The following is a 19,240-nucleotide window of genomic DNA, read 5'->3' as shown; positions in this document are numbered from 1 at the left end:
ACTGGGTGTGGCTTTCATTAACCCCTTCACTGCGTGCTCTCCTATACTGAATAAAATCGTCTGGAAATTGCAAAAATAATCAACAAAGAGGTCAAGGGTTAATAGGTTTCCACAAGTAGCAAAGGCCAACGTCCCACAAACAAAGAGAGTCTCAAGTTAGTGGAGTTTAATTGAAAAAAAAAATGCAAGGAATTTCTGCAAAGAACGCGTCTTTCCTACTTCCTTACATCTCATATGGACAAATTACTGGAATACTGGGCAATTTATTACACCAGACAAAAACATAATATATCAAATAAACTTCTTACATCTCTTCCGACAACAGGCTAATATCCCGGACACAACTTCTTCCATTGGCCATAATACCGGAGTGCAGGACAAATCTCTTCCACTTATCAAAATACCAGAATACTTTGGACAAAATACTGAAATGTCTCTCTCTGGACAATTCTGGGTATGCTCGTACGTCGGTCAAAATAATTATTGACAAAAACACCCTTTGCAACACACATTACCATCGCTGAATACATTAGCACTTACGTTTCCTGAATTCGCTTATGCATATTGCTCTCTCTCTCTCTCTCTCTCTCTACCTGTCAGTTTACCTGTTTACCTCCCTACCTGTTTATCCATAATATTTATCTCTGTCTCCCTAGTAATCAGTCGGCTTCAATTTATCTATTAGTCAATATTCCTGCTTCAATCTATCTATTACTCTTAGTCTCCCTGCATATCCCTTTATCTGGATCTATCTATCTATCTATCTATCTACTCTTGAGGAGAACCAATTTGAAGACGCGTACCAAGAACTACCTATTTATATTTCTGATTCATCACTATTTTTCCTGCCTGCCTATACCTACCTGCCCACCAACCTATCTATCTATCTATCTATCTAATTCTATCTATCTCTATGTAGTTATAGCTGAATTTAGAGACGGTGCTGTGTTGAGAGAGTTGAAAGGCATGACACCTACTTATATATCTCTTTACCTACTTATCTATCTATAAGCCTATATCTATCTATCTATCCTTGCATCTATCGCAGGAGAAAGAGAATAAGTTTACCTACATACCTATCTCTTTACCCAACTGCCTATCCATCGATCTCCCTCAGTCTATCCATGTTTATCTATCTATCTATCTATCTATCTCCCCTATTAATTAACGTGGGAAATGGAGCGCCTGGCGAGGTTTAAGAACGGAATTAAGGATCTATACTTAGCCCTACCCATCTATCTGTCTAATCCTCCTTATTATCTACTTTCTCTCTCTCTCTCTCTCTCTCTCTCTCTCTCTCCATTTGTCGCATTAGAAGAGCCTGGGCAGGTACAGAATCTTAAGTACACACACACCTGTCTTTCTGCCTACCTACCTACCTACCTACCTGCCTAACTACTATCCCTGTCTGTCTGTGTCTATCTATCTATCTATCTATCCACTCATCTATCCACCTATCTATCTGTCTGTCTATCTAGCCCACGCTGCGTTTGTGGATGCTGGAGCGCTTGGAGAGAACTGAGATCATGCACACATACCTATCTCTGTTTACCTGCCCACATATCTACCTACCTATCTATCAGTCTATCTATCCATCTATATCTACCTGCCTCTCTCCCGTGCAACTATAGTGGGAACTGGAGAGCTGACGAGAATTAAGGAAATATTTAAGGACTGACCTAGAATCATATCCGTCTGTTTACCTGGCCGCCTTACCTGTCTCTCTCCTTAACTCTCTATATATCTGTCTCTCCATTTATCTGTCTTTCCTTACCTATCTATATATCTATCTCTCCATTTATCTGCCTCCCCTTAACTCTCTATATATCTATCTCTCCATCTATCTTGTCTCTCTCCCATGCAGCTATCAAGGGAGTCTGAGCCATGGAATGATATCAAGTAGAAGGAAAAACACGTAAGGCTATTTTTCTATCTACTGACCACCCCAATCTCTCTCCCTATGTATCTATCTACTGCATCTATCTATCTGTCTATCTATCAGCTGTCGTGGGAGTTGGAGCGTCTGGCAAGGGTGGAGAACGAATTTAAGGACACGTACCTGGAGCTGAGTGAGCAGTGCAAGAAATATACCTGTGACCTCCTGCACCAGTGTCGGTCCACGCAAGAGGTAAATAACGTACACAAGCCAGTAAACAACGTACACACACACACACACACACACACACACACACACACACACACACACACACACACACACACACACTACAAATGTCTTAGAGATAGTGTATGTAACTCAAAACTATGAATATTTTAAGTTTTGCATGGTAAGGGAATACTAACTCTCACTCTCTCTCTCTCTCTCTCTCTCTCTCTCTCTCCCATCCTTTGCCTCTTTCCCTGCTCCCCATCACCCCCTCCTTTCCCTTCCTCATTCTCTTTCCATCCTAACTCTCTTCCTTCTTTACTTCCCCTCCACCCTTGCCTCCCTTTCCCATTCTCTCCTTCCCCTTCTCCCTCCCATCCTCCCTCTTTCCCCTCTCCTTCCCACTCTTCCTCCTCCCTCCCTGCTTCCTTCTTCTTACCTCCCTCCTTGCTTCCCCTCCACTCTCCCTTTCTCCTCTCCCTCCCTCCCTATTACCCCACTCTTTCCTTCCCTCCTCATTCCCTCATCCTACCTACCTCCCCTTCCTTTTTCTTTCCCCTCCCTCTCTCCTCCTCCTTCCCCTCTCACCTCCCCCTTCCCTCCCTCCTTGCTTCCTTCCAAACTTCCTTCTCTCTCGTCCTAAAAATCCTTCTTCCCTTCAACCTCCCATTACCAATTCTTCCGTCCTCAAATTTCCTTTTTCCTCCTCTCCTCTCCTCTCTCTCTCTCTCTCTCTCTCTCTCTTTCTCATCCCCTCTTCTCCCTAACCCCTCCCTCTCCCCTTCCTCTCTCGCCTTCCTATTCTCTCCCCCTTCTCTCTCCTCTACTTTTTTCCATAACCTCCTCCTCCTCCTCTTCCTCTTCTTCTTCTTCTTCTTCTTCTTCTTCTTCCTCCTCCTCCTCCTCCTCCTCTTCCTCTTCCCAGGTGATTGCTGTGCTAAACCGCCGAAGTGAGGAAGATTCCGACGACTCCGACAGCGATGACGACCCCCACACCCTTAAGTTGTCCAGGCTTAAGTTGGCCCTCAAGTACGACCAGAAGCAGGTGGGTGGAGGGAGAGGGAGGCAGAGGGAGGGGGAGGGGGAGGGAAGAGGGGGAGGGGGTGGAGAGAGAGAAGAAGACCCCCCAACACAATGAAGCTTCCCGGACTCAAGCTGCAAGATCAGAAGTAGGTGGGTGGGGGAGGGGAGGGGGAGGTGAAGGAGCAGGGGGAGGGGGAAGAAGGAGAATGGGAGGTGGGAGATGGGAGGGGGAAGGGGAAACCTAGGAGACATCCACACACGCACTACCCACGCTTAACACTCTCTCTCTCTCTCTCTCTCTCTCTCTCACACACACTCAATCATCTCTTCTGTCACTTCTCCATTCTCACTCTGTCTACCTATCCATCAATCCCTCCCTCTATCCCTCATTTCACTGTTTATCCCAATTACCATCTTAACACAAGAGTCTGGCAATAATCTGTACTCATTTAAAGACTACAATACTCCGTTCACTTTAACTGGGCGTAAAACTGCTCTTTCTCCATCTTGAACCCTATGCTATAACAAGAGAATAGAACTACAGTATCATGCTAGTCACGAATAAGTGCCATGAAAGTATCTAGAGCCGCAGTATAGTCTTATTTGGCCACTGAGTTACGTGAACTAGGGTGCACAAGGACGAAAATCTCCAAGTTTTGGTGAAAGAACTATATACCTGCCTAACCCACAGCAATACCTAATGATACTATTTCCAAGTCAAATAAGGACTATAAATATTTGGTTTTATTACTGACTGCAATAGTGGTAATGATAATAAATAATACCAACTAGAAATACGTTTTATAATGAAGCGAACTGTACATTACTTGTGATGATAAACTGAACTCCATTTTAAGAAAGTCTGGGAACACTGACCATAATAAATTCTTGTACTGTAGCCTACCTGTAAGCTGGGGGGAAGGGCAGTGAAATGACGGGAGACAGAGCGACATGAAGGCGATTTGTTTGTGGCCACCCCTTATGGGACTAAGGTGTCTGGCAATAGATAGATAGACAGTCCTGTTCCAAATCTATTAGGTGTACTTTTATAGGCCTTAATTATGATTTAATGAAGATTTATATAATATTTAAACAGGGTGTACTAGGTTACCATAAATCTGTTACAAAGATACTGTACATGAAATCCTGGGAAAGTAATCTCGATGCTTGCTAATGTGTGGATTAATGGATTTTAACAAGAGGATTAACTGAATTACGATTTGTTTATTTAATGAGGCTAAAACAACGTAGATTTCATATCAAAAATTCGTTCTATTTAACACACCTGACCAGACCCTTTACTGCTGAAGAAATTATTACTGTTTTGCAAAATGTGTTTGGTGTTAAGAACCTAACTGAAAATGACACTATATGCTCAAAATAATGTGCCTTTTTATGCTAAATTCTGTGCATATATTGACCTAACACATTATAAAAAGTTACATTATAAAGCTTTTCATGAAACAAAATTGGCTCATTGACTGACTGCATCGTTTTCTTCCTCCATCTCCTCCCCATCTTCCCTCGGTCTTAGCCTTTCACTCCCCTTCATTATTTCTTCCAGGATATGTGACATCTTTCCCCCTGCCACTCTAATATTTCCTTTTTATCTGTCTGTTCAACTATCCCTCCTTCCATCCTTTTATCTATCTATTTCTCTATCTATCCTCAGTTCGTGGCGTACCCAAGCTGCCATCAACTCCCCATATACCGAACACTGTCAATCTATCTTTCCAGGTTATATTTATCTGTTTATCTATCCATCCATCTATCTCTATCTATCTATCTGCCAATTCCTCACCTCTACCTGGCACAAAGGTCTCCCTATACACCCACAAGTATTAATCTCTATCCATGTCATTCAATCTATCTATCCATCCATCTATCTATCTATCCATCTATCTATCCATTCATCTATCTATCTATTTATCTATCTACCATCAAATCTTCTATCTGGCACAAATGTCCAAATAATTAACCTCAATCCATGTTACATATATCTGTCTATCTATCCATCTGTCTATCCATCTATCCTCAGTTCGTGGCGCATCCCAACTGCCAGCAACTCCTCACCTCGGTCTGGCACGAAGGCCTCCCCATCTGGCGGCGCCGCAACGCTGTAGTCAAGATCCTACTGTGCCTGGCGATCATCGTGTGCATGCCCATCATTGCACTCATCTACCTCACCTGCCCAAGGACGCGCCTCGGCAGGGTCATACGGTCACCCTTCATGAAGTTTATCTATCACAGGTGAGGCGTAGATAGATGGATAGATAGATAGATAGATGGATGGATGGATGGATGGATGGATACGATGATGGAAGAGGGACAGGTGGATTCACTGGTTGCTTGGTTTGCTGTTTGGCTGGTTGGTTGGGTCGTAGGCTGACTGATATATTGACTAACGAACTGACTGAGGGATGGATGGATGGATGGTGGAAGAGAGGGACGATGGATGGATGTAGACAACGCTGTGATAAAGACTCCACTATGCCCGGACACGCCTCGCCAGGGTCACAGTTTCACCATTCATGAAGTTTATATATCACTGGTGGGGATGGGCTGACTGATTAATTGAATGATTGTTGAAAGGACTGACTGATTGGATGAAACAGTAACTGATGGATGGATGGATGGATGGATGGATGGATGGATGGATGGACGGATGGATGGATGGATGGATGGAAGGTTGGATTGGATGGATTATGAATGGATGGTTGGCAACTGGATTCAGTTAAGGTCATAAAACCACCATTCATAGCCTCTGTATCAAAGGTCAGGATGGAGGATGGATTGATACATAAATAGACTGACAGAGGGATAGAAGAATGGATGGATGGATGGAAGAATAGAGCGTGGTGCAAAGACGAACAGAGTAGGAGGGAAGTAGGGAGAGAGGAGAGATGACGGGAGTATGGTGCCTTCCCCATCGCAGTAACACAAACATGGCTAACACACCCCATCAGAGGACATCAATCTCTCTCTCTCTCTCTCACACACACACACACACACACACACACACACACACACACACACACACACACACACACACACACACACACACACACACACACACACACACACACACACACACACACACACACACACACACACACACACACGTGGAAAAAAAATCTACGCAATCTGCCACCCACATTTCATTCAACGCAGGAGTACGAAAACTGCCAAAACACCCCCTCAAAGAATGTCAATCTGGACAAAACATGAAATATTAGTATCAAACGCTTGTCACGGTTTGGAGCTTCTTACACACACACACACACACACACACACACACATACAAACTGAACACCAATTGCATAGTTAAGAGACTAAATATTGGAGTTACACAGACCTCACAGACATAACTGTCTCTACAAGGTGGTGTGGCATTAATACGAGAGGATGTATATATACAGCTTACCTTTATCATAGATGTATGAGAGAGAGAGAGAGAGAGAGAGAGAGAGAGAGAGAGAGAGAGAGAGAGAGAGAGAGAGAGAGAGAGAGAGAGAGAGAGAGAGAGAGAGAGAGAGAGTAAACGAAGGGGAACACACAGAAAACTGAATAAAGATTGAATGCAAAGAAGGTGCGAGGGAAGGAAATAGAAATTGGTACAGAGATGAATAAATCTGGGGGGACGCGAGGGAAGGGAAGATGGAAAAACGAAGGTAGATAAATAGACAGGTAGATAGACGGATGGATAGATACATAAACACACACACACACACACACACACACACACACACACACACATATAGATAGGTACAGGTAAAAATGGATGGATGAAGAGTTGGAGTCATACATACATACATACATACATACATACACGCATGGAATGAATGATATTTTGATAGTTATATAAAATGGCGGCTACAGACTGTCAGAAATTTAAACATACAGTGAGTGACTGAGAGAAAAATAAAAAAGAAACTGAAGCAATTATAAAGATGAGAGAGAGAGAGAGAGAGAGAGAGAGAGAGAGAGAGAGAGAGAGAGAGAGAGAGAGAATAAAACATTAATGACAACCAGATGCATTCAAAGCACGGACTGACATAAGAAGCAATCTGAATTACTCTCTTCAGTAGTATGACCCGTATCGATTAAGGAAGCTCCGTAACACCCTTCCCTAAGCGATTTACTTTGCTAATTACACCTTACTGTCCTCGCGTGTGTTATGTAAATCCTTCCGTTGTCGTCATACTCTGAAAAAACAACGTAAACAAGGACATTAACCAGCTATATCCAAAAAATAAATCGCTAAGGAAGAGGTGCTAGGGAGCCTCCTTACCCCACGGGAATACGGGTCGATGTCCTGTTTCAATCTCACTGCCGCCAGACGATTTTGGCCACATCCTCGTAACGAAGTGATTAGCCTCTCTCCATTGCCGTTTTCTTTCTCCGTGCTATCTCCAGACGATTTTATTCAGCTTAGGGGAGACATTTTAGGAGTTAGATATATCATTCATTAACCCATTCAGTACCAAAGGCTTTTCCTCAGCTGAATAAAATCGTCTGGAATAAGCAAGTTTCATCTAAATTTTACGCCACCGGATTCAAGGGGCTAAAAGAATAGGAATAAACATAAGACAGGGATAGCGCATGTCATTAAGCCTTTGTAGGACAGGAAGCAATTTAGGTGTTGCATTTCAGCACCACTCAACAGCCAATCATGCGCAACTCAACATCCTATCCTATCCTCTTCGTCTCTTCAATCCCTTTCAGTGCCCCCCCATTCCCTTACCCCTTACACCACCATCCACTCATCCTACAACTCACCCCTTTATCTTTGTCCTCTATATCCCCTCCAACACTCATTCTCTGTCCCCTACACCCCCACCCACTGTGCCACTCACCCTGGTCACCTTGTCCACACCTCACTACACTCTCTGTGCCCTCTACAACACCCTACACCCCCACCCACTGTGTCCCTCACCCTGGCCACCTTGTCCACACCTCACTGCACTCTCTGTACCCTCTACAACACCTTACACTAGGAAAAGGTAAACAAATATTCCTGAACATAACTCTAAGCAGACGACCGGAGAAAGAGCATACTGTAACTCAAAATTTTAACAGATTATATCATTATTTTTAAAGACTCGGGGCATTCAAGCAATCACAATGCCTGAACTTGACCGACAGGAAATTTTTCACAATATATCAGATAGACAGACAGACAGATAGAAATAAACAGTGACAGATATCATAATTCCACTGACATTCAAGTTCGTTTAGTCACACAACGCTTGGGCTTAAGAGAAACCACGGCTGATATTTACCTTCGCGTCAAGCATTCAGATGACAATTCTATCAAACACACACCATCGTTTCAAGTCCAAGAAAGTCAGACGGTTCTCGTAGTGAAGAGTTTTTTTTTTTTTTCCTTTTTTTTTTACGCCATGGATAAATAGCCCGTTTAACAATCTTACAGTGATATATACATGCACGATATTTTTCCAGAAGCATGTATAACACTTCGGTTCATTTTTATTTTTAGTTGGCAACACATTTTTGCTACGTGGCTACCTATGGGCAATGGGCAATGGGTGTTCTTCCCTGGTCCTACACCTTGCCCCTACGAGTCCTTTTGCCCCCAATTGCCCTTCCTAATTGATATCTTTGCCCCTACCTACAGCACCCAACACACCACCCCTATTATAACCTTTCACCCCGCCACCCACTCTATACTCACCCTATTCCTATCATTACTCTCTCTCTCTTTATACCCCTACTAACACTCTACATCCCACCCTTCTCTCTCTCTCTCTCTCTCTCTCTCTCTCTCTATCATTTACTTATTTAGCCACTCCCTACAACACCTCTACCTTTCCTCTTTCTCTCTCTGCCCACACATCTCTCCAGCATCCCCCTCCCCTCCCCTATGTAATCTCTCTCCTCCCCCCTCCCTCAGCGCCTCCTTCGGGCTGTTTCTGGTGCTGCTGGTGCTGGCCTCCACGCGGACAGAGGGCAGTGAGAGGCACCGAAGGAACCTCAGGGGACCCGCACCGACGTTTGTGGAGTGGCTCATCTTCTTCTGGGTCACTGGCATGGTAAGGAAGGAAGGAAGGAAGGATGGAAGGGAGGGAGGGAGGAAGGAAAGAAGGAAGGAAGGAGGGAAGGAAGGAAGGAAGGAAGGAAGGATGGAAGGAAGGAAGGATGGAAGGGAGGGAGGGAGGAAGGAAAGAAGGAAGGAAGCAAGGAAGGAAGGAAGGAAGGAAGGAGGATGGATGGATGGATGGATGGATGGAAGGAAGGAAGGAGGATGGATGGATGGATGGATGGATGGAAGGAAGGAAGGAAGGATGAAGGAAGAGGAGAAGGGAGAGAGGGAGGGAGGGGGTAAAAAGGATGGAAAATATAGTAAAAGGGAGTGTGGGCGGAAGGAGGGAGGAGAAGACATTAAGAGGAAGAGTAGAAAGGGAGGACAGATGCAGGGAGGGAAAAACAAAGAGGGAGGACAGTGACAGGGGGACTGAGAGGAAGGGGACGTGGGAGAGAAGAGGGGGAGAAACACGGTGGGAGGGAGAAAGGAAAAAGAGAGGAAGGGAGAGAAAAGACAGAGAGGGGAGGAAGGGACCCCCAGATCCTCAGGGGGCCCCTCTCCCACATCTGCAAAGTGGCCAGTGGTATGGTACGACGGGAGAGGGGGAGGGAGAGAAGAAGGGTAGAGTGGGAGGAAGAAGGAGGAAAAGGGAGAAAGGGAAAAATGGAGGGAGGAAGAAAGCTAAGTATCGAACAAGAGATGCATGGGAGAAAATGAGAGAGACATTGCGAGGAAGGGAATGTGGGAAGTGGAGAGAGAGAGAGAGAGAGAGAGAGAGAGAGAGAGGGCATGAAGGGATAAAGCCAGTGAGATCAGGATGGGAAAAAGAAAGGGAGTGAGAGAGAAAAGGTATGGCTTAGGTGTATCCCAGGTATGTAGCAGGCAGGTGTGTATCCAAGAGGTATGGCCAGAGTACAAGAAAAGTCAGATGTACGACGCAAATGTTCAGCAACTAATTAACACGAGCCTTGGTTACGTATCTCAGGTGTGGAAGGGCAAGCCCCCACCAAAGAGAAACACTTAATAAAATGAGTTAGTTACCGTGTTACTATCGAAGCTGTGAGTCAAGTCCACACGAAGTAAACATTTCTGGGAGAGATTACCAACAACGACCGGTACAAGAGTTGAGTCGGTACAAAGAAGGATATATTAGGAACTCTGTTATACTGCAAACGCTTTTTAGTGTACCAACCTTTTACCAGTTGAATCCCACACCTCAAATAATTGCCACTGGTGCCTGTATTAAACGCATCAGTGGGAGAAAGTTTAATGTTTCAGTGTAGCATTAAAACGAGCCCAACAACTTCGTGACTCTATCGAAATAGTGGTGACAAAATTGTAAGCCACAGTTCATCAACAATATTATTAATGGATCTACAACAACACGGCCTACCAGTGATAAAATTGTCTGAAATGTTTGGGTTAACGATATTACACACACCAACAATTCACACCAACTGCGGGCTAAACACGCTCCACCCATGTTGCAGAAGTGTTTACGTGGCCAAACAGGTGTACTTCCAACAGGTGTATATCTAACAGGTGTACTTCCAACAGGTGTATATCAACAGGTGTATATCAAACAGGTGCATATCTAACAGGTGTGTATCTAACAGGTGCATATCAAACAGGTGTATATCAACAGGTGTATATCTAACAGGTGTATATCTAACAGGTGCATATCAAACAGGTGTATATCAAACAGGTACATATCTAAAAGGTGTATATCAAACAGGTGCATATCTAACAGGTGTATATCTAACCAGTGTATATCAATCTAACAGGTGTATATCTCCTTCAGGTGTGGGCGGAGTGCAAGCAGCTTTGGGAGGAGGGCCTGACAGCGTACATTAGACAGTGGTGGAATTGGCTGGACTTCATCATGCTCTCCCTCTACCTCTGCACCTTCAGTCTCAGAGCAGTCGCCTTTGCACAGATCACCACAAATAAATACGGCCCAAGGTAAGACGATCTGGGGGATTTTTTTGCGTTCTTTAAGGGGGATTTTCAGTGTGTTAGGCAAGGTAAGATGGATTAGGAGATTTTAGCGTGTTGTAAGGGAGATTTTTGGCGTGTTTCAAGGGGGATTTTTACAGTGTGTTAGGCATAGTATCAGAGTATAAGTCTTTGCATCACAGACGAATATATTCCCAGGTAGGTTATACTTCACGCCACCTCAACATCATTTCAACACCTCCTCGTAAAAGTTGACTGCGCAGAGATCACTTTCGGCCTTCTGATACAACTAGAATCGGTGTCACTCAATTTGCTCATAGTCATTCGTAAATCCACACTGACCTTCACTGAGCGCCTTATTCTCGTCGGTATTGCAGACTTCTTAACACCTATTTCTAGGCGATTTATTCTGCATATTTCACTTCACCATTGCATATTGCACCTTGATATTGCTTAGTATGCTGTCTTTTTTATATCGACACAGTTTGCACCACTAACACATGATAAGATAATCAGGCGTGATATGCAAAATAAATCGCAAAGGATCAAGCTTTAAGAAATCTCCTGCAATACTGACCGGAAATATGTTAAGGGGATTTATGAGGCTTTAGGGATTTTTCTTGGTCTTTAAAAGACGTCTGGGGATTTTTTCTGAGGGGTTTCCGGAGGTTTTTAGGGATTTTTTGTAAGGGGTTTCCGGAGGTTTTTAGGTATTTCTCTAAGGGATTTCCGGAGGTTTTAAGGGATTTTTTCTAACGGGTTTCCGGAGGGTTTTAGGGATTTTTTCTAAGGGGATTCCGGAGATTTTTTGGGATTTTTTCTAAGGGGTTTCCGGAGGTTATTAGGGATTTTTTCTACCGGGTTTCCGGAGTTTTTTAGGGATATTTTCTAAGGCGTTTCCGGAGGTTTTTATGGATTTTTTAAGGGGTTTCCGGAGGTTTTTAGGGATTTTTTCTAAGGGGTTTCCGGAGGTTTTCAGGGATTTTTTAGGGGTTTCCGGAGGTTTTAGGGATTTTTTTTCTATGGGATTTCCGGAGGTTTTTAGCGATTTTTTAAGGGTTTCCGGATTATTTTAGGGATTTTTTCTAAGGGGTTTCCGGAGGTTTTTATGGATTTTTTTAGGGGTTTCCGGAGGTTTTTAGGGATTTTTTCTAAGGGGTTTCCGGAAGTTTTGGGGGATTTTTTTAGGGGTTTCCGGAGGCTTTGGGGTGATTTTTTCTAAGGCTTTGGGAGTGACGATACTAAAGGTGGTTTCTCAGGAGTTATAGGATTCTTATTTTATTCTACAATATTTTATCTATGATTTTATCTTTTTATTTTATTTAATCTTTATTCATTTATTTATTTATTTTTGCTTAAGGTTTCCGAGGGCTTCATTATTTTGTACCCCTAACAGATTAAATTTTCGTACTTTCAGACTCAGTTTTTGACACGAGAAAAATTCCAGAGTTTTTGCCTATCGACTTCACGAGGGACAATAAGGCAGACAATCAGTTCTTTCTAAGTCCCAGTTTTCCCCTACAACACGACCCTCAGCAGTCACGTTCCATCCAGGTCCCTAATTTTACCCCTGAGTGACGAGGAGGTTGGGTGACACAAACACATTCTGACATGTGGTTTGTATTGTCGCTGGTTATTGAAGTTCCCTAACACCTCTTCCCCGGCTATTTATTTTTGGATATGGCTACGTAATATCCTTTTGTACGTTATTTATGCACGGTATGGTGATATTGAAAGGACTGATGTAACACAGAAAAAGTCAGGAAGGTTTAATAAACAAAATAAATCGCTTGTGAAATGGTGTTAGGGAGCTTCCTCAACCAAAAAGTATACCGACCAGTGACACGCATTCGACTCGATGTAAAGAAATAATTGATCGTGACTACAGGTGTGTATAAATAAGGAGGGAGGGGTTGGAGAAGGGGTGTGTGACCTCAAATGACCTTTCTGAGAGTGACCTATGATAAACTTGACCCCTTTACTGCGAGAGGTCTACCATAAGCTGGATATTAATCGTTTGACGGAAGCACGAATACAACATACAACATGATACAATAATTACAAGATACAACAGAATATAAGGTGATACACTGAGATTAAAGATTATCTTCATTCCAGTTAATATACTCCCCCCTCCCCAATCCAAAGTCGCCCCTCCCCTCCCCTCCCCTCCCTTCCCTTCCACTCATCCACCCTTCCCCTCCCTGCCGCTTCCCTCTGCTCGTCCGCATCCTCATCCTCCCCCTCTACACTACTGTCCTTCCCCATCCCCCCACATCCCCCACCCTTTTTCCCCTCCCCTTCCTTCATCCTCCCCTCCCCTCCCCTCCCCTCCCCTCCCCACTCTTCCCGCAGTTCACCCCGAGGGGCCAAACTTAGTTTAAACTCCCCAATTTTTCCTCTTGCCCTCCCCAACTTCTCGTCTCCTATCATGTGAACCGCACTTTTTTACACTCGCACATACATATATACATACACATACACATGTAAACCACATACATCACACATCCACTCATACACACACACACACACACACACACACACACACACATGCATAAACACATACCTACACACAGGTACGTACATGCTTTACATCCACATCCATATACCACAAATACATATATACCACATGCACACACACACACACACACACACACACACACACACACACACATATATATATATATATATATATATATATATATATATATATATAAACATACGAGTATTGGTAAACAGATATGCACCGAATACCTACACAAGAGAAAGACGTACAGGTACACATTGTTACACAGATACATAACCAGGCATACACACACAGACATGATGGGGGTGACGGGGTGGAGGGGAAAGGGCAGTGGCCTGAACACTGTTACGGTCCTATCAAAAGAAGCCCTGAAGATTTCGTAACAGATATTCCTTAGCGATTTCGTCTGCACACTACATCTCACTATGCTCTTGTCTGTCACTGATGCAAACTATGTCGATAACAAAACGATATAATAACAGACAAGACAATGCCAAAGTGTAATACAAAAAAAAAAAATCGCAAGGTGGCACTGGATGCTTCGTTGCACTTCTTCTTTAGCGATTCATTCTATAGACTACATCTTTAATGCCTCTAGTATGGTGCAAATACAAACTATAATGATTTTAAACAACATAAATAATATAAGAGAATGGTAAGGTGAAATATTACGTAAAACAAATCGCTGATGGAGAGATGCCACGAAATTTTCTATGCCACTTATAATACGGCCGTGAGTGTGGTGGTGTACCGTGTGAAAACTGAAGTGAGGTAGGTGGTGGGTGTAAGTGGCCATGTAGTTGTGAGCATAAGTGGCCAAGTGGTGGCATGTGAGGGCTGCTGAGGACCAGGTCTTTGTTGACGTGTTGCAGCTGGAACACTGGATATCTGGAACACTGGATATCGGGAATGGGCTTCCAGTATATAATCTATTTATCTATCTCTATCTATCTATCTATCTGTCTATTCACTTATCTATATACACGTCGCCTCGGATTGAACAGGTGTCCGGAGGTTTTTTATCGCGTCGCCCCGGACATTGGGTGGTGTCCTACTTCTGACATGATCTGAACTATGATAGCCTAGCCTAGAGACCCTACTGATCCCAAAAGGGGCATCATGGGACTCGCCGGTATCGCTACGTGCATTGGTGCAGACACACACACACACACACACACACACACACACACACACACACACACACACACACACACACACCTTGAATCGGGCTCTGGGGTCATATTCAGGAACGTAACTTACAATCATGTCTCTGTCGTGACTAAAATTTTATTCTTACAGGAAAGACAAGGTAATGGTATCAGTTCTATCTATCTATCTATTGCCAGACGCCTTAATCTCATACGGGGTGGCCACAAACAAATCGTCTCCACGTCGCCCTGTCCCCTGCCATTTCACTGCCCTGCTCCCAAATCACACACCCCCTCTCTCATATACCTCTCCACGCCATTCCTCCATCTCATTCTTGGCCTCCCCCTCCCTCTCTCCCCCTCCACCTCACTCACATACACTCTCCTCGTCAGTCTCTCACTATCCATTCTCTCCACATGGCCAAACCACCTCAGTGTATTCCTCCTTACGCTTCCTATCACATCCACATCCACACCACAACGCTCCTTTATATCCTCATTTGTCAGCCTGTCTCTCCATGTGACTCCATAGGCTCCTCTTAAATAACTCCTTTCCACTGCTCTCACTCTTGACTTGTGTCCTTCCAACAACGTTCAAGCTTCACTTCCATACGTTAGAGTTGGTATCACAATACTGTCATGTAGTAACTTTTTCACTTCCATGCTCACTTCCCCGTTTCTTATTACTGCTTTCAAGGAACCAGCAACCTTTCTTCCTTGTTGTACCCTATCAAGCACTTCATCCTCCAAACTTCCATCCTTACTCATCACACTACCCAAGTTTTTAAACGTACTCACATTTTCCATTTCCTCACCATCCAACCTCACTGTACATTCACTGACTTCACTTCTCTCAAAGACCATCACTTTACTCTTCCCTACATGCACCTTTAGATTTCATTTCTTACACACTCTCCCAGACTCATCCACCAAGCCTTGCAGTTCCTCTTCGTCTTCACTTAACAACACAGTATCATCTGCAAACAACAGTACAGGGAGTTTACAAACACTGCCCTTTCTCACTAGGGCCACTCCAACATCCATTGCCCTACCTTGTACCTCTTTTATAACCCCATCCATGTACAGACTGAACAACCATGGAGACATGACATATCCCTGTTTCAACCCAACCTTCAAACAGAAAAATTCACTCAGTTCATTATCCACACGAACTGCAGCCTTAGCATCTTCATACATACTCTTCACAGCATTCAACAACTTCCCATCTACTCCATATATTCTTAATACTTTCCACAATCCTTGTCTATCCACCCTGTCATATGCTTTCTCCAAATCCATGAAGGCCGCATACAACTTCTTTCCCTTCCCTAGAAACTTTTCCACTAAAGATCTAAGAATGAATATCTGATCTACACAACCTCATCCCTTCCTAAAGTCTCCCTGTTCTTCTCCATATATATAATTCCTCTGTTCTTTCCCTAACTCTGTAAATAAGTATCCTACCATACACTTTTCCTATTACACTAGGAAGACAAATGCCCCTATGATCACCACACACTTGTTTTTCACCTTTTCCTTTGTACAGGGGAATAATTATACCTGACTTCCAATCCTCCGGAACTCTACCTTCCTCCCAGGCCAATCTGCACATCTTCCACATCCATTCTACTACTATATCTCCCCCATGCTTCGGCATTTCACCACACACTCCATCAATTCCTGGGGCTTTCCCCATTTTTACTTTCTTCATTGCTTCCACAATTTCCATCCTACTGATTTCCTCCTGTCTTCTCACCTCCCTCCTTCTCCCTGACATTCCCCAGCCACTTATACTTGCATTACTTTCATTCTCTATGCTCAACAATACCTTAAAGTGTTCTCTCCATCTGCTCACTTTTTCTCTCTTCTCCACTAGTAGCCTAATCTACCATTTTTATCTTTCACTCCCCTACTAACTTCACTGCCACCCTGTCTTACTCTCTTTACCTCTTTCCATAACATTTTCTTACAGTCCCTCCACTTTACACTCAAATTCCTTCCAAATTCCTCATCTTAGTTACGAGAAGAAAATTGTCGCAGTGTTTTGTCTGCAGGTAGAACGAGGAAGTAAAAGAGGTAGACTATTCCCTGGCTTCAATACTCCATTCATTTTAACTAGGCAGAGATTTTCGTCCTTTGCAGCTGATGTCCCGTAACTTATTAGCAGAGAAAGATAATACTACGGCTCTGCATACTTTCCACAACACTTCTTCGTGACTAGCAGCATATTCTAGTGTTAATCTCATGTCACAGCAAAATTAAAGAAAGTGAGACGGCAATATTACTTCTACTTCCTCCTGCAGAAAAAAAAAAATAAATAAATCTTAAGTTGTGGCGGGGAATCGATTGTAAAATATGTTTGTGATTCCCTCCCCTGACACGCGACAGGAGGAGGGAATGGCATGTGTGTGTGTGTGTGTGTGTGTGTGTGTGTGTGTGTGTGTGTGTGTGTGTGTGTGTGTGTGTGTGTGTGTGTGTGTGTGTGTGTGTGTGTGTGTGTGTGTGTGTGTGTGTGTGTGTAATGACCTCCCAACACACAATACACCGGTCCCTTCACTCTTATTCATTATTGATTCTGGGATGAAATTGCCTTGACTTCCTATCCTTTTCACAACGGGGGGGAGGGCCTCTCCTAAGATTAATGAGATTGTTTGGCGCCAGAAAAAAAAAAAGTTACATAAAAGACGTCTGCAAGGATACTAGCAATTCATCTACTTGCAAATGAACGGTTGGGGTAATGATCCTAAAACCACTTCACTTCGATTACGTACTTTGCATTTCTTAGCGCCACCACAACACAAATTCTGTTCAGCACTGGAGAGGAACTTAGACCTATACGGCTTAGATAAATCCTTCAGTAACCCCTTCACCACCAGACGTCTCCCTTAACCTGAAGAAAATCGTCTGGAGGTAAAGAGGAAGAAATACGTCACTGGACTGAAGGTGTTAAAACCCTATGAGTGGATTTCTCAACACTCTGACCCTCTAGTTATGGTATGAGGAACTTTGGATTTTCTTCCGCCTCACGTCAGACGATTTCCTTCATCCCAGGGAAAAACCACAGCAGCAGAGGGGTTGAAAAATATTACAGTGATCAATCTGGTGGATAACTAAGCTTTTCTGTATTACAACTAAAGCAAGACGATTTTTTTTTTTTTTTTCAGATAAACCCAGCGGAGTCAAAGAGTTAACCATTTCAATCCGACGACGTATTTTAGATTTTTTTTTTCCCTGCTCTAGACGATTTTACTCATCCATAAGTGAATCTCTGTACACAGGAGGGATTAGATAAAGCCTTCATTAACCCCTCCACTACCAGAGAACCCTCCTAAGCTGAACAAAATCGTCCGGAAGTAGCAAGAAGAAATCAATAAAATAGGTCATCTGATTCAAGGAGCTCAATCCAGTTTAAGAATAGGCCTGAATAGTGAGGCAAACATATTTTACTCCATCATCACCAAAGTCACGCACGGGAACTGAGTCATTAAGTTATAATTTATTTAAGTGATCACCACTATGTCAGGTTAATTGATTCAGTTTCTGAAATGTCTGCTGGGCAAGAGACGATAATAATAATAATAATAATAATAATAATAATAATAATAATAATAATAACAATAATAATAATAATAATAATAATAATAACAATAATAATAATAATAATAAAAATAAGAAGAAATAAGAATAATAAAACCAAGAACAAGAACAACGGCAACAACCATCATCATAATCATCATCATCACCCAATTTCCCTCATCCATTTGCGGTGGGGTGGACGGAGAAAAGTCGCCAGGTGCACCCTATTAAAAAGCACATTGTTGGGGAGCTGTTTTCAAGGTGTGGGGGGGGGGGGAGGTATCAGTCACAGAGCTCTCCTAGAAATTCAATGTAGATAGCAGTATGGAGGTCCGGTGTAGTGAACAGTATAGAATGCAGACAGCAGTACAGAAATACGATGAAGACAGCAGTATGGATTTCGTTGTCGACAGCAGTAAGGAGTGGGCTGAAAGGTATGAGTGAGACGGACTGGAATGGTGATGGATGGTGGGACAGGGTGGGGGAAGTACACCCTGTGAAGATGGCCAATGTAGTCTGAATCGTAGGGGTTAAATCTGGGTTAACTGAAGGGGTTAAATTAAGGTTCTGTATGACGAACAACAAGAACAATGTAAACACGCATCTTCTATATCTGGCGTCTTACGAAATGGTACAACATTCTCATTCCTTCCTCTGTAATTAGAGACAAAAATCTATTTCTTAAGTGCCTATAAGCAGTAAAAAATAGCCGTAATTATATTTTCTCCTTCCTCCACAGTACAGCCAATAATTTCTTCTCTCCTCTGTAATTGCAACTGGACAACAAATTACTCCTGTTTCTATAACTGATAAATATAACTCATAAATTTGTTACCTTTTCATAGCCAACATAGACAAAT

The 19,240-nt window shown here is 43.1% G+C and overlaps 1 protein-coding gene across 1 annotated transcript in view; it reads left to right on the top strand.

Annotated features, from left to right (window-relative positions):
• The window catches only part of LOC145394143 (transient-receptor-potential-like protein), a gene marked incomplete at its 3' end in the record, with an annotated part of 163,912 nt that overhangs the window by 112,721 nt on the left and 31,951 nt on the right, over nucleotides 1-19,240 (top strand). Inside the window, exons 6-10 of the mRNA XM_080268123.1 lie at nucleotides 2,003-2,128; nucleotides 3,030-3,149; nucleotides 5,166-5,377; nucleotides 9,042-9,180; nucleotides 10,975-11,135. Of these exons, the coding sequence (XP_080124249.1) occupies nucleotides 2,003-2,128; nucleotides 3,030-3,149; nucleotides 5,166-5,377; nucleotides 9,042-9,180; nucleotides 10,975-11,135 (758 nt within the window). The remainder of the gene's footprint in view (nucleotides 1-2,002; nucleotides 2,129-3,029; nucleotides 3,150-5,165; nucleotides 5,378-9,041; nucleotides 9,181-10,974; nucleotides 11,136-19,240) is intronic.

The sequence above is a fragment of the Coenobita brevimanus genome, chromosome 26, assembly GCF_032717465.1.
Source record: "Coenobita brevimanus isolate Jiangsu-jjx chromosome 26, ASM3271746v2, whole genome shotgun sequence".
NCBI classification, from domain to species: Eukaryota; Metazoa; Arthropoda; class Malacostraca; order Decapoda; family Coenobitidae; genus Coenobita; species Coenobita brevimanus.
The sequence above is the reverse complement of the archived record's forward strand: the minus strand, read 5'-3'. Positions and strand labels throughout refer to the sequence as shown.